General features: G+C 44.2%; 1 protein-coding gene across 2 annotated transcripts in view; it reads left to right on the top strand.

Annotated features, from left to right (window-relative positions):
- Window positions 1-12,998, top strand: part of SLC35F1 (solute carrier family 35 member F1) — a 425,332-nt gene that overhangs the window by 379,232 nt on the left and 33,102 nt on the right. Inside the window, exons 7-8 of one of the 2 annotated variants that reach the window (XM_086317143.1) lie at window positions 7,872-8,026; window positions 10,289-11,673. In XM_086317143.1, the coding sequence (XP_086173269.1) occupies window positions 7,872-8,026; window positions 10,289-10,351 (218 nt within the window). In that variant the 3' untranslated portion in view covers window positions 10,352-11,673. Of the gene's footprint in view, window positions 1-7,871; window positions 8,027-10,288; window positions 11,674-12,998 lie in introns of those variants that run through there. The other variant, XM_086317142.1, reaches the window with a different exon arrangement.

Here is a 12,998-nt window from a genome sequence, read left to right as displayed (position 1 = left end):
CAAGCCTTGGAAGGGACTGACATTTCCCACCCTCAAATGCCAGGGAGGGAGCCCTGAAACCTCCCCTCAGTGTCTATAACAAGACACTTGGGTTCTAGCACTGAGCACAGAGGTTGGCTTATGAGGGTGCTTGGAAAATGCATGCCCGATGAATGCAAATGGGAAGTGAAAATACAGGTGGTTCGCCACTCCAAAGCAGACTGTTCAAGCCATCCCCAGCTTACATGGGTGTTCATAGAAATAACGGTGATGGTGGTGGTGGTGGTTTAGTTGCTAAGTCGTGTCTGACTCTTACGACCCCATGGACTGTAGCCCGCCAGGCTCCTCTGTCCATGGGGATTCTCTAGGCAAGAATACTGGAGTGGGTTGCCATTTCCTTCTCCAGGGGATCTTCCCGACCCAGGAATACCAACTCAGGTCTCCTGCATTACAGGCAGATCCTTTACCGACTGAGCTACAAGGGAATGGCTCCCGTCAAATTCTGCTTTTCTGAACAAGGACAACAGAGACATAAAGCTCCCTGCACCATTTACCTGCCTCTGACCCTGAAGCGTCCAGGGTTGACTGGCTGCTGACAGATTCCCTCTGAAGACACAGCAGGCACTTCAGAACTATGCCCACTCCCCTAGGGTTCTCTCTAGTGACTTCAAGGGCTCCCCAGCCCTTGTGTCTGTCACAGTCTGGCCGTTTAATTTCTCTCGAGTTTTACTGTAAAATGACACAATTAAATGAAAGTCAATAAAGAGAAGGGATTGTAGGGAGGAGAGGAAGGCGGCTGAGAAGGGAAGCCAGCTGCAGGTTACAGCCTCATGGCCTCTGTGAGTCTCAGAGCCAGAATGTCAGCTGTGCTTGGTAACACTTCACATGCAGAGGTCCATGAGCATAAATTAATTTTATATTAATAGTAGTAGCACTAATAAAAAATAATTTGTCCTCCAATTATGCAGATGTCATGTGCATGTCCACCAAGCTCTGTTATAATTCAGTGTTAGTTAAATGTGTCATCAGAGCACACTGAGCTCTCGTATTGCCATGAAAATGTCAATTCCCTGTGGTCCAAGATGATGAAGCGCTGTGTAAAAGGAACACATTATAAAGCCATTTGTTTAATTTTCCTGATTGGAAATGAGTCTCAAATGGTCTAGAAAAGGAACCAAATATCTTTTCTTTCTGAAGCGTGGATAAGGGTCATCTTTGTCCTCCTACCTCATCCCAACCTACTAAAAGCTTCTAGTGCTTAGCTCAGTTGTAGGCACATAAAATTTAATGAACAAGTGTTTTTTAAATGAGTGGATGAATGACTGGCAAGCCAAGGAGACGGGCTTGTCTGGCTGTCTCTCAACTTACAAAAACGTAGACAAAAGGGAAAACAGTGGAAACAGGGCACGGGGCTTAGGCTTGGCTTTGACGTTTCTCTCTGGGAAACCAGGAGATGGCATAGCAGCTACTGCAACTCATGGGCCTTGGAGGCAGCAAAACACCCAGGGGGATGGACCTCCCATCAAGGCCTGCCCACGTGCCATAGAAAGTCACCCTAGAGTGCCAAGCTCTGATCAGTGTGCCTTAGTTGACAGACCAAGATCCAAGACTCTATCTCCAACCAGTGATCCCATCACAGTCTCTTGCACAGCTCCTATGGTTGCCATTTTACCAAAGTAAAAACATTTTTTGTTCTGTGGACCAAATGGGATAATAAACATGTTTTATATTTTCTGGATTCGGAAAGCACTTTTTAACAGCTCCTGATATTTTCTAATAACATTGACCAATTGCAAGATACAAAGAGTAATTAAAAGCAAGAAGATAACAGTCTTTGATGCTGTTTGGTTTTATTTCCTTATTTTACTCTACTGAACAGAAAGACTGGGGCTGGTTATGTAATTATGAAACTCAAGTGAAATGTAGGACCTTATAGAGCTAACATGGTCTCCAGTGCAGCAGACGTGTGCGAAATCTAATAATTAGCTTAAGCGTTCGCTTTACCCCTTTGCCATTGTGTTGAAGGACAAGTGTTAGCTGATGTGCAAGTCCACTGTCAAAGGAAGGGAACGTGACAGGCAGGTCACCCAGTACCGATTTGTGGTGTGCTGGTGCTGGTGGTATTGGAGAAGGAAATGGCAACCCACTCCAGTGTTCTTGCCTGGAGAATCCCAGGGACGGGGGAGCCTGGTGGGCTGCCATCTGTGGGGTCGCACAGAGTCAGACACGACTGAAGCCACTTAGCAGCAGCAGCAGCAGCAGCAGGTGCTGCTGGTGGTTTAGTTGCTAAGTCATGTCTGTCTCTTGCGACCCCATGGACTGTAGCCTGCCCGGCTCCTCTGTCCATGGGATTCTCCAGGCAAGAATACTGGAGAGGGTTGTCATTTCCTTCTCCAGGGGATCTTCCAGATCCAGGAATTGAACCTAGGTCTCCTGCACTGCAGGCAGATTCCTGCATTGCAGGCAGATTCTTTACTGACTGAGCTACGAGGGAAGCCCCTGGGGCTTCACTTTTCTTGCCATGGGCAGAGATTACTTTGGTTTTGATTTTGTCCTGGAGGCCAGAACAAGAGATTTGACCTTTCCCTGAAGATGCAGTAATGGGACCACAAAGCAGAAAAAACCTTAAATATCATTAAGAATAGTATAGCCTTTCTTTTTGTTGATGCTGAACTGGAGGCTGGGGAACTAAGGCTGCTTCACTGGACTCATGGCTGCCTGTGAGGGGGCTAATTGCACCCTCTGAGCCAGCCCCCCAGCCTGGCACCTTAGTACATATGTCCTGATATCATCTTACCTCGCCTTTATTCTTAAGAATTAAAAATGATATTTTAAAAAAATCTAGTCAAAGGAAAGTAAAAGAATACCAGTGGGATCCCAAAGAAAATGATGAGATAAAATATATGCAGCAAACACAAACATATACTATATACGTGTGTATACAATATCCATTACAAATAAACATGTATATCCCATATCACATGATATATCATGCATAACAATGCATTCTGTATATATCCCATATAAAATGAGATGCTCATTACAGTCAAATAGAATGCTTCATCCAAGTCCTATTTCTCTTCATAATAATTAAACAATATAGGTTAGTGCTATGCACTCAGAGTTTAAAGTCAGGCAGCCTGAGTGACCTGAAGGTGAGCTACTCGACCTCTATAAGCTTGTCTCTTGCCTACCTACTCACAGATTTGTTTCTTACCCTTACTCTGCTCTGCACTGCAGAGACTGACCGACGCAAACAGTCCCTCCCATGTTAATTGACTTCAGCTAGATTGGCCACTCGGAGAAGGCAATGGCACCTCACTCCAGTACTCTTGCCTGGAAAATTCCCATGGACGGAGGAGCCTGGTGGGCTGCAGTCCGTGGGGTTGCGAAGAGTCAGACACGACTGAGCGACTTCCCTTTCACTTTTCACTTTCATGCATTGGAGAAGGAAATGGCAACCCACTCCAGTGTTCTTGCATGGAGAATCCCAGGGACGGGGGAGCCTGGTGGGCTGCCGTCTATGGGGTTGCACAGAGTCGGACACGACTGAAGCGACTTAGCAGCAGCAGCAGCAGCAGATGGCCACTGGGGAGGCAGAAGAAGGAGACTGGAGGATGGGAGGAAGCAAGAGACCAGGATGTGTCTCCCTGTTTCAGGTCAAGTCTCTAGAAGTGGCCAAGTGTCCTCTGATTACCTTTGCTGGGCCTCCCTGACTTCTGACCTCTGATAACATGGCCTCCTCCCTGGATCTCTCTGGCCCCAGGGATATGAATAATTTACTGTCTTTACTAACGTCTGGGTTGTCTTACCATCCATCTTTCCCCATTGCCCATTCAAACTCCTTTATAACTTGTACCCCATATTGTATTTCTTCTGTTGAACCTGCTGTGGAGTGTATCTTTATTAACCGATACACTCAATGAGCCTATTTCCTCATGTGTGTAAAGAGGATAACAATAGCAATGGTGTTACACTGTTGTGGAGATTAATGTCCATAAAGCACATGACACATAGCAAGTACTTAGTCTTAGCTGATGGTATTCTTCCCAGTTTCTCTAGCTTTAATCTTTTTAGCATATGAGGACAAGAGTTACCAAATCCTGTCTTTAGTGAGAGAGAAAACATTTCCAAAAAGAAACGATCATACATATACTTTGTCTGAAAATGTAGTTATTGTACCCACCCTGTGTTTATCAGTCAAAAGTAATTCAGTTTGTTTGATCATGTCGATCGAGTGCTTGAAAAATCCCATAAGGACAGCAAGTTGGGCCTTCAGATGCATCGCTAATGTTCATTAACTAGTTAATTTTTTATCTGAGAAGAAAAAAATCAGCAAATTGCAGCAACACAACATGCCCACTCTCAATCTTGTGCTCATTTGGCTGACTGGATAGCCACACACGGAAACGCTGGTTGACCCAGCAAAGTGATTAAATGTGATGGTGTTTGTATTTTAGTCCCATCCCCCTAAATTTAATTTCTGCATTTTTAAAGAATAAGTTTAGGATGTTTAAGTGTCTAAGCTTGGAGAATCTCAGGGTAGCCTGATGAGCAGAATGAACTCTGCTGTGTGTGTGTTTTCCTCCACTCCTTGGCTCATGAGTTTGCTTGTAAAGTCACACTCTTCTCTCTGAGCTATCAATTATAAATCCACTCCCTACCAGACAAATCTTTTTGGATGATGCACAAGCATCTCTAACTTAACATGTCCAAAATGGAGCTTTTTATTTCCCCTGAAAACCTGGTCCTCCTGCTCAGTTCTCTGTGACATAGTAAATGGAGTCAAAATTCAGTGTCAGTTTCTAGTTAGCCAGAATCCACATGAACCCACTGTAGTCACTTGGTAAAGAATCTGCCTACAATGCAGGAGACCCAGGCTCAATTTCCAGGTCGAGAAGATCCCCTGGAGAAGGAAATGGCAGCTCACTCCAGTTATTCTTGCCTGGAGAATCCCATGGACAGAGGAGCCTGTCAGGCTACAGTTCATGGGGTCGCAAGAGTCGGACACAGCTTAGCGACCAAACCACCACCACATGAACCCATGGTATCTCTGATGCTGTCCTTTTCCTCACTACATACATCCAGTCTGGACCACCAGGAAAATCTTGGGAGAACACAAACGGTTCTGAACAACTACTCTGAAAGGTTCTAAAATCGAGTAGAAAGATTTTAGGCTACCCCGGTGGCTCAGCAGTGAAGAGTCTGCCTGCAAGACTATGCAATGCAATGCAGAAGACGTGGGTTCAATCTCTGAGTCGGGAAGATCCCTTGGAGGAGGAAACGGCAACCCACGCCAGAATTCTTGCTGGGAAATCCCATGGATAGAGGAGCCTGGCAGGCTGTGGGGTCACAAAACAGTCAGACACAACTTAGCAACTAAAGAGCAACAACAACACATCCAGTCTACCAGCAGGGCACGTGGAACCTTCATAAACCAGCCACTTTTCCTTCATCTCCACCGCCACTCCGAGCAAAAGCCGCCAGCATCTCTTGCCTGGACTGAGACCCTGTACTCCTCGCTGGTTTCCTCTGAGCTTCTCTCCTTCAGTCCCTTCTCCATGCATATCTAACTCCATCTTTTAGAAAGGTAGATCAGACTACAAGTTAGCTTCTGCTACAAATTCCTCAATGGCTTCCCATTACAACTAGAATAAGATGTCAACTTCCTTCCAAGACCTACAAGGCCCCACATAATCCACCCCCTGCCTAATTTTCCAGTCTCCTCTCTTATCACTGCCTCAGTCTGTTCATCCTGCTCAGATATGCTGGCCTCTTGCAGCTCCTGTAAACCATTAGGGTCTTTTCATTTGTAGGTCTCCCTGCATAAATTATTTTTCCCCTGCCATCTCCCTCTAGTCCTTCAGGATTTAAAGTCAATGCTGCTTCCACCTTTCCAAAAGCAATACCCCTGTAATTCCCCATAAGCAACCCTTTTCTTGCTTCATAGCACTGATATCAGTTCTAAGTTACTTGTCTCTCCTTTTTCCCATTGCATGCTAGCTCATAACAGAGTTCCTAGAACACAGTAGGTATGCAGTGAATACATGGTTGAATAATTGAATATGCAACATCAGATCTCACATGTGAGAGTTCACAGTGTATCAACACAGGTCAGGTGATGGGAGGGTAGGATTGTTGAACTTCCTAACCCAGTCATGTATAATCTAAATTTTAAAAAGTGGTGGCAGGGGGTGGGGGTGTGCTGGTTCCTGGACTACATTTTAATCAAGTTTGATTACTTTTAGTAGATTAATTTAAGGGTATATCTTATCCCTAGTCTAGTCTGTTCATCTCAGATTCCTTAAAGGAATACTGAATTAATTTTTATGTCTTTTCATGTATTAATCATAGGTTATTTAATATTGCCCTTTTAGTAACTTGTTTAAAAGGAAAATGAATTATAAACAGCATGAAACCCAAGTACAGGAAAACTGACCAATTTTAGGGAATTAAAACTTCAGACAGAGAGTCAAAAGCCATCTGACATGACTGTGACAGAATTTCCACAAGAGGACTTCTATAATTTACTGAACAATTAATAGAAAAGTTATTATTCTAGTTTCCTCTTAGGGTATTTCCACCACACTAGAGGGGGCTGTTGTACTGAGTTTGCTTACTTGGTATTTTTATATGGATGTGACATGGCTATCCTTAAACTTAATATCAGAAACATGTAGAATAATAATTCATGACCTTAAATACTTTCCATATGGGAAAACCAAATTTCTCTTTGGAGGGATCCCTGTTCTTCATGGTCAAAGGGACTGGGTGTCCAGTACCTGCCAAATCTTCCAAAATTCACAGGATTCAAAGAAAGTGATCTGCCTACAGCCTAAACCAGACATGTCATCAAGGTTCCCTTGGATAGGTTGGATCTTTTATTTAATATTATATAAAAATGCCCAAAGATCCACTGAGTTTTAATACTTGTGCTTATTCTATGCCTTATTCTTTTAAGGTAGAGAAATGAGAATAATTTTTCTGCATTTGTGTTGTATCAACATTGAGGAAATGATGAGCCAAACCCTAGATTTAGCCATAATCTTCTGTTTTGGACTGAACAAAATTATGTACTTATGGGGTTAGTATTAACAATTGTGTATTGAGTTATAATTAGAGTGAGAGAATTTCAGAGTTTGAAGGACTAATCATGTAGCAAAAGGGCATTTTTTTTAATCTTTCTGTTTTGCAAAACTTAATTATTTGATGGCCTGCAAAGCATTTACCTATTTATAGGAGAGCAGAGCCTACGTGTGAGAGCCCACGTATGCTAGGAAAAGTGATGGTGGAATAGGACTCTGGTTTCAGGAGTAGTGCTAAGCAGGATTCAGAAATCTGGAAGAAACTGACAGCTCATGTGAAGTGATCTATCCAAGATCACACAGTTAGGACTTTAGTTCAGTACTGTGACTTAGTCCACATCTCTTTGACATGTAAGTGCTTTCATTTTAAGGATTATGCAGTTATTCATTGTTGTGAGCAATGCATGGTACCAAGTAGTTTTGTTCCTATGTTGCAAATAAAAAAGAAGTGAAAAAGTTTTAAAAGACATGGGTACAAGGAAGTAATTACAGCACAACCAGAAATAGAATTTAGAAGCCTCGACCCTATTTCTGATTGTAGCTGCTCTCCTTCACAGCAGAGGTGAAACATCAGATGTGTGTGAGAAGCATATAGATCTTGTTCCACATGCAGGTTTTCACTTCTTATTTTATGTTTTAGCTATGTATTACCCAATAAAAAACATTGGTTGACAGAGTGAAAGAAAAACTCCTGTGTGAGAGTGAAATGGAGATGGGGGGGGTGCTGTTCCCCTCCCTTCACCCACTGTGGCTCCACCGAGGCCCCGGAGGAGGCTGTGATGTCACCTGTCTTTCCTCTCCCTCCAGGACTGCTCTATGTCGGCTTTAGTGCCTGCATGTTTGGTCTCTACAGCTTCATGCCCGTGGTCATAAAGAAAACCAGCGCCACGTCGGTCAACCTCTCCTTGCTCACCGCAGATCTGTACAGCTTGTTCTGCGGGTTGTTTCTCTTCCATTACAAGGTAAGTTGAGTCAGTGCTCCTGTCTGAAGATGATACTCTGTAGGAAAGAACACGTATAGGTAGGAATGCTCTGCAGTGGAATTGCCCTAATTACGCAATTTTGCATCAAGGACTGCACTTCTGTGTGCTGACCCCCATGACCTGGCTGTTTACATTCCAAGTGTCTTAGATGGAAAAGAAGCTGCCTGCAATGCAGGAGACCTGAGTTCCACCTCTGGGTTGGGAAGATCCCCTGGAGAAGGAAATGACAACCCACTCCAGTATTCTTTAGAGAATTCCACGGACAGAGGAACCTATTGGGCTAGTCTATGGGGTTGCAAAGAGTTGGACACAACTGAGCAACTTTCACTCACATAAGACAGAGGCAACATTTTGTTATGAGAGTCTAGTAACTGTGACATTTGATAATGAAAGATAAGAAATAGCCATAGAAGGAAGGGCTTGCAAATAATGGGGGACAGTTTTTCTGACATCATTCACCCCAGAAGCTTACTCCTTTTCCAACCTAAAGCTTGGAAGACATCCAGTTCCCAAACTATAACTGCCAAATGGATTCTGCCAAAGGCACCTGAGGAGTGTATTCTCTTTGGAGAAAAGACACAGTTCCTGCAGTTTCTATTTTGCATATATTTTCATAGTAAATATGAATGGGAAATGCTAATGCATTCAAAATAATTTCTTTATTAAAAGACCAGGGTTTCAGTAAAGGAATGCAAAGAGATACTATGAAGCCGTTGCAGTTAATATATCAGCCCTAAAGGAAAGAAGAAATCATTTAGTCCAAAGATAGCAGTCTCTTCAAGTGTAAGACTCTACCCATATCCTCAACCAAGACAAGCAGGACTGACTGGTTATGGTCTCCCAAGCTAGGCTATCGGATACTGTCTTTTAAATGCTATACTAACTGACTCATTAACAACTGACTAGAATTCGTATATGAGAAGGGACCCACTTGCCATTCCTTAACTAGTCTGATAACTAGTCAGTGGGGATTATGACAAGTGTGAAAAAGGACAAGTATGGGAGATCCAAAGGCTTCCCAGGTGGCGCTAGTTTTAAAGAACCTGCCTGCCAGTGCAAGAGACGTCAGAAACTTGGGTTCGATCCCTGGGTTGGGAAGATCCCCTGGGGAAGAAAATGGCAACCCATTCCATTATTCTTACCTGAAGAATCCCATGGACAGAGGAGCCTGGTGGGCTGCAGTCCATCGGGTCGCAAAGAGTAGGACACGGCTGAAGTGACTTAGCAAGCATGCATGGGACATCCAGCACATAAGACCAGACTAGGACAGGCAAGGAAAGAAGAGGCAGAAGGAAAGAGGCATTGCTATGGCCACTTCTACCCAAGTGCCTCATCAGTGGCATTATAGCCAATACCATCTTCTCACAGGTTTGGCCAGTGGAGGGGGCATCTTAGTTGGCAGGGCATCTTCAGTTAGGTCACACTGGGTTGAGAGGTTCCCAGAGAAGTGCTGAGCTGGAGCGAGTATATACTGGAGAGGTCCGGAGGCAAAGCAGCAGAAGCAAATCATCAGAAATATCACCATGCTAAGCCAATACTTTGGCCACCTCATGCAAAGAGTTGAATCATTGGGAAAGACCCTGATGCTGGGAGGGATTGGGGGCAGGGGGAGAAGGGGACGCCAGAGGATGAGATGGCAGGATGGCATCACCGACTCGATGGACATGAGTTTGAGTGGACCCTGGGAGTTGGTGATGGACAGGGAGGCCTGGTGTGCTTCGATTCATGGAGTCGCAAAGAGTCAGACGTGACTGAGCGACTGGACTGAACTGAACTGAAGCCAAATCATAGCCGAGAAACAGACCAGGAAGAGCAGACACAGGTGGAAAGGAGGTCACCAACAAGATTGGCAGCTGGGAGGACCAGAAGCAGATCTGGAAGAGGAGAGGTGGAGAAAGCGGCCGTGGCAGCAGATAGCGATAAAATGCTGAGTCGCTGCTTTACATGGAACCTTCTGCCCAGCCTTGAGGTAACAGTGGCAGCTTCAGGAAAGTGTATATTGTTGGGTAGCATTGATACATTGTTAGTAATTCGTTTTCTCTGCATGGTGCAATCTCTAAGTCCTGAGTGCACCCTGGTCCACATAAGGGTGAAGGGCAAAATCACAGCATGTTCCTCCCACTGCTCCCCACCACAGTGCTGGGAGGACCCCTTTCCCTCAGAATCACCTCCAAGCAACCCCCAAGCCGGGGTCTCACCAGCACAGCGCAGTGGCTGCCGTTTTTCTTCTCTCCTCTACAGCTAAGCATCCACATCTACTCCATTCCTCAGCGTGAGTTCCAATCTCAGCACTGCTTCCTGTAATCCTCTTTATAAACTCTTGAACTAGAAGAATCCCTTTCATCGTCCTTAAAGGAAGATGACCGAAGCATGTCGTTTGTATGCAGGACTGCGGTCAGCTCTTGGGCAGTCCAGATCCAGCTCAGCTCTCAGCATCCCTCATGGCAGTGCTCAGAAAGTCTGCTTTCACCAGGGGAAACTGCTAAAAATGCAGATTCCTGGTCCATAGCCCCGGGGCCACAGAATCAGCGTCTGGCAATCTTCTGGGGGAGTCTTCTGCCAGTGAGGCTGATGTTCTCTGAATGTGAGAACTAATACCTAAGAGGGGTGCCTGGATAGTGTTAGTGCCTATTTGAGTCCGTCACTCCTCACACCTCACTTCGTTTGCTTAGACTTGGGGCTGTCTACATAAACAAACATCAGGAACTGAGCAGGCTGATGAACCAGGTAAATTCTAATTCTTCAAAGTCCATCTTCTCCACTTAGCATTTATGTTACTGCTAACTTAGGAGAAGTAACTCAGGGGAAGAGGAAGTCATGTAGTACCTCTCATCATGCCATCAGAAGGGAACCTGTATTATCTGAAAATGATACTCCTGGATTCACCAATTTGGAGGAGTCATAGAACTTTTTTAATTCTTAAAATAATGCTTTGCACTATACACATGTATTTGGTTACAGTTTAACAGATAAATTCCCTTAAGGCAAAGTTGGTTCAACACAATAGGTGTTTTCTCTTAAAATTCATTCCTATTTTTTTTTTAAAAATCAGACTTTCAAGACAAAGTTATAGATTCGTAATTTTGAATCTACAAGTTTTAAGAAATAATACGAGAGTTCTCATTTACCCTTTATCTAGTTTCGCTCATTGGTGACATCTTGCAAAACTGTGATACAGTATCAGGATATTAACACTGACCCAGTTAACAAACAGAACATTTCCATCCCCACCAAGTGTCCTTATTGCCTTTTTATAACCATACCTACTTAGTGCTCACTCATCTCATTAACACCTTGAAACCACTAATTTATTCTCCATTTCTCTAAATTTGTCACTTCAAGAATGGCATGTAAATGGAATAATACAGTATGTAACCTTTGGGGATCGACTGTTTTCGCAGCATAATTTTTCAGCATAATCATCTGAAGATTCATCCAGATAACTATATCAGTAGCTCACTCTATTTTATTGCTAAGTACTATTCCATGGCACGGTTATATCAAAATTTATTTAACCACCGACTCAATGAAAGACTCTGGGTTTTTTCTGTTTGAGGCTATTACATGTACAACTTCTTGTGTGAACAAAGTTTTCATTTCTCTGAAATAAACACCCAAGAGTACAATTACTGGGCTTATGGTTCTCCCACTCTGTGGTTGTCTTTTCATTTTCTTGTTAGTGTCCTTGGAAGCACAAAAGTTTTTAATATTGATGAGTTCCAATTTATCTATCTGTTATACTTTTAAGGGGCTTCCCACATGGTGCTAGTGGTAAAGAACCCACCTGCCAATGCAGAAGACTTAAAAGAGGCATGTTTGACCCCTGGGTTGGGAAGATCTCCTGGAGGAGGGCATAGCAGCCCACTCCAGTATTCTTGCCTGGAGAATCCCATGGACAGAGGAGCCTGTTGGGTTACAGTCCATAGGGTCTCAAAGAGTCAGACACAACTGAAGCATCTAAGCACACACACACACACATACACATACTTTTAAAACCATGAAAGGAACCAATTCAAGCCCACCATGTCTTCCCAGGTGGTTTCGGATACCACTCTTCTCCAGGGTTTAGTAATGACTGCCAGTTGCCTCACAGTGTCTGCCCTAAGAAGATGGTTAAAAGTCACAGACTAAGGAAGAGAAGATTCATTTCAGGTCAGGGTGTCTTTATTTAGAGTGTAGTGTTGCTGCTGCTGCTGCTGCTGTTAAGTCGCTTCAGTCGTGTCCGACTATGTGTGACCCCATAGACGACAGCCCACCAGGCTCCCCTGTCCCTGGGATTCTCCAGGCAAGAACACTGGAGTGGGTTGCCATCTCCTTCTCCAATGCATGAAAGTGGAAAGTGAAACGGAAGTCGCTCAGTCGTGTCCGACTCTTAGCAACCCCATGGACTGCAGCCCACCAGGCTCCTCCGTCCATGGGATTTTCCAGGCAAGAGTAATGGAGTGGGGTGCCATTGCCTTCTCCGAGTGTAGTATTGAAGCCCCTCAACCTTGATTACACATTGGAATCACCTGGAGAGTTTTTAAAATACCGATGCTTGGATCCCACTCACTGATTCTATATTTTGGCAGTTGGCAGTGCAGCCAGGGCATTAGATTTTTTAAGAACCCCCCCCAATTGAGATGGTTGGATGACATCACCAAATCCATGGACATGAGTTTGAGCGAACTCTGGGAGATAGTGAAGGACAGGAAAGCCTGGCGGTCACAAGGAGTTAGACATGACTCAGTGACTGAACAACAATTGATCTTGGTGTGTGACCAGAATTGAGAGTCACTTGTTCAGAACTACTGCATGTGGCTGCAAGCAAGTGGCACCAGGACCAGAGGGTGAAGGTTATAAGATTATAGTGAAACAGAAAAAGACTTTGTTAACAGTTAGTCATCTGAAAGTGGAATAAACTGTCTTGGGAGTTCCCCTCACTGGAGGAAGTGGGACAAGAATGTGAGAT

This window comes from Bos grunniens, chromosome 9 (genome assembly GCF_055505025.1).
Source record: "Bos grunniens cultivar Pamir isolate PY7600 chromosome 9, Bosgru_T2T1.0, whole genome shotgun sequence".
In the NCBI taxonomy this organism is placed as follows: Eukaryota; Metazoa; Chordata; class Mammalia; order Artiodactyla; family Bovidae; genus Bos; species Bos grunniens.
This window is presented reverse-complemented; position numbering and strand designations above follow the sequence as displayed.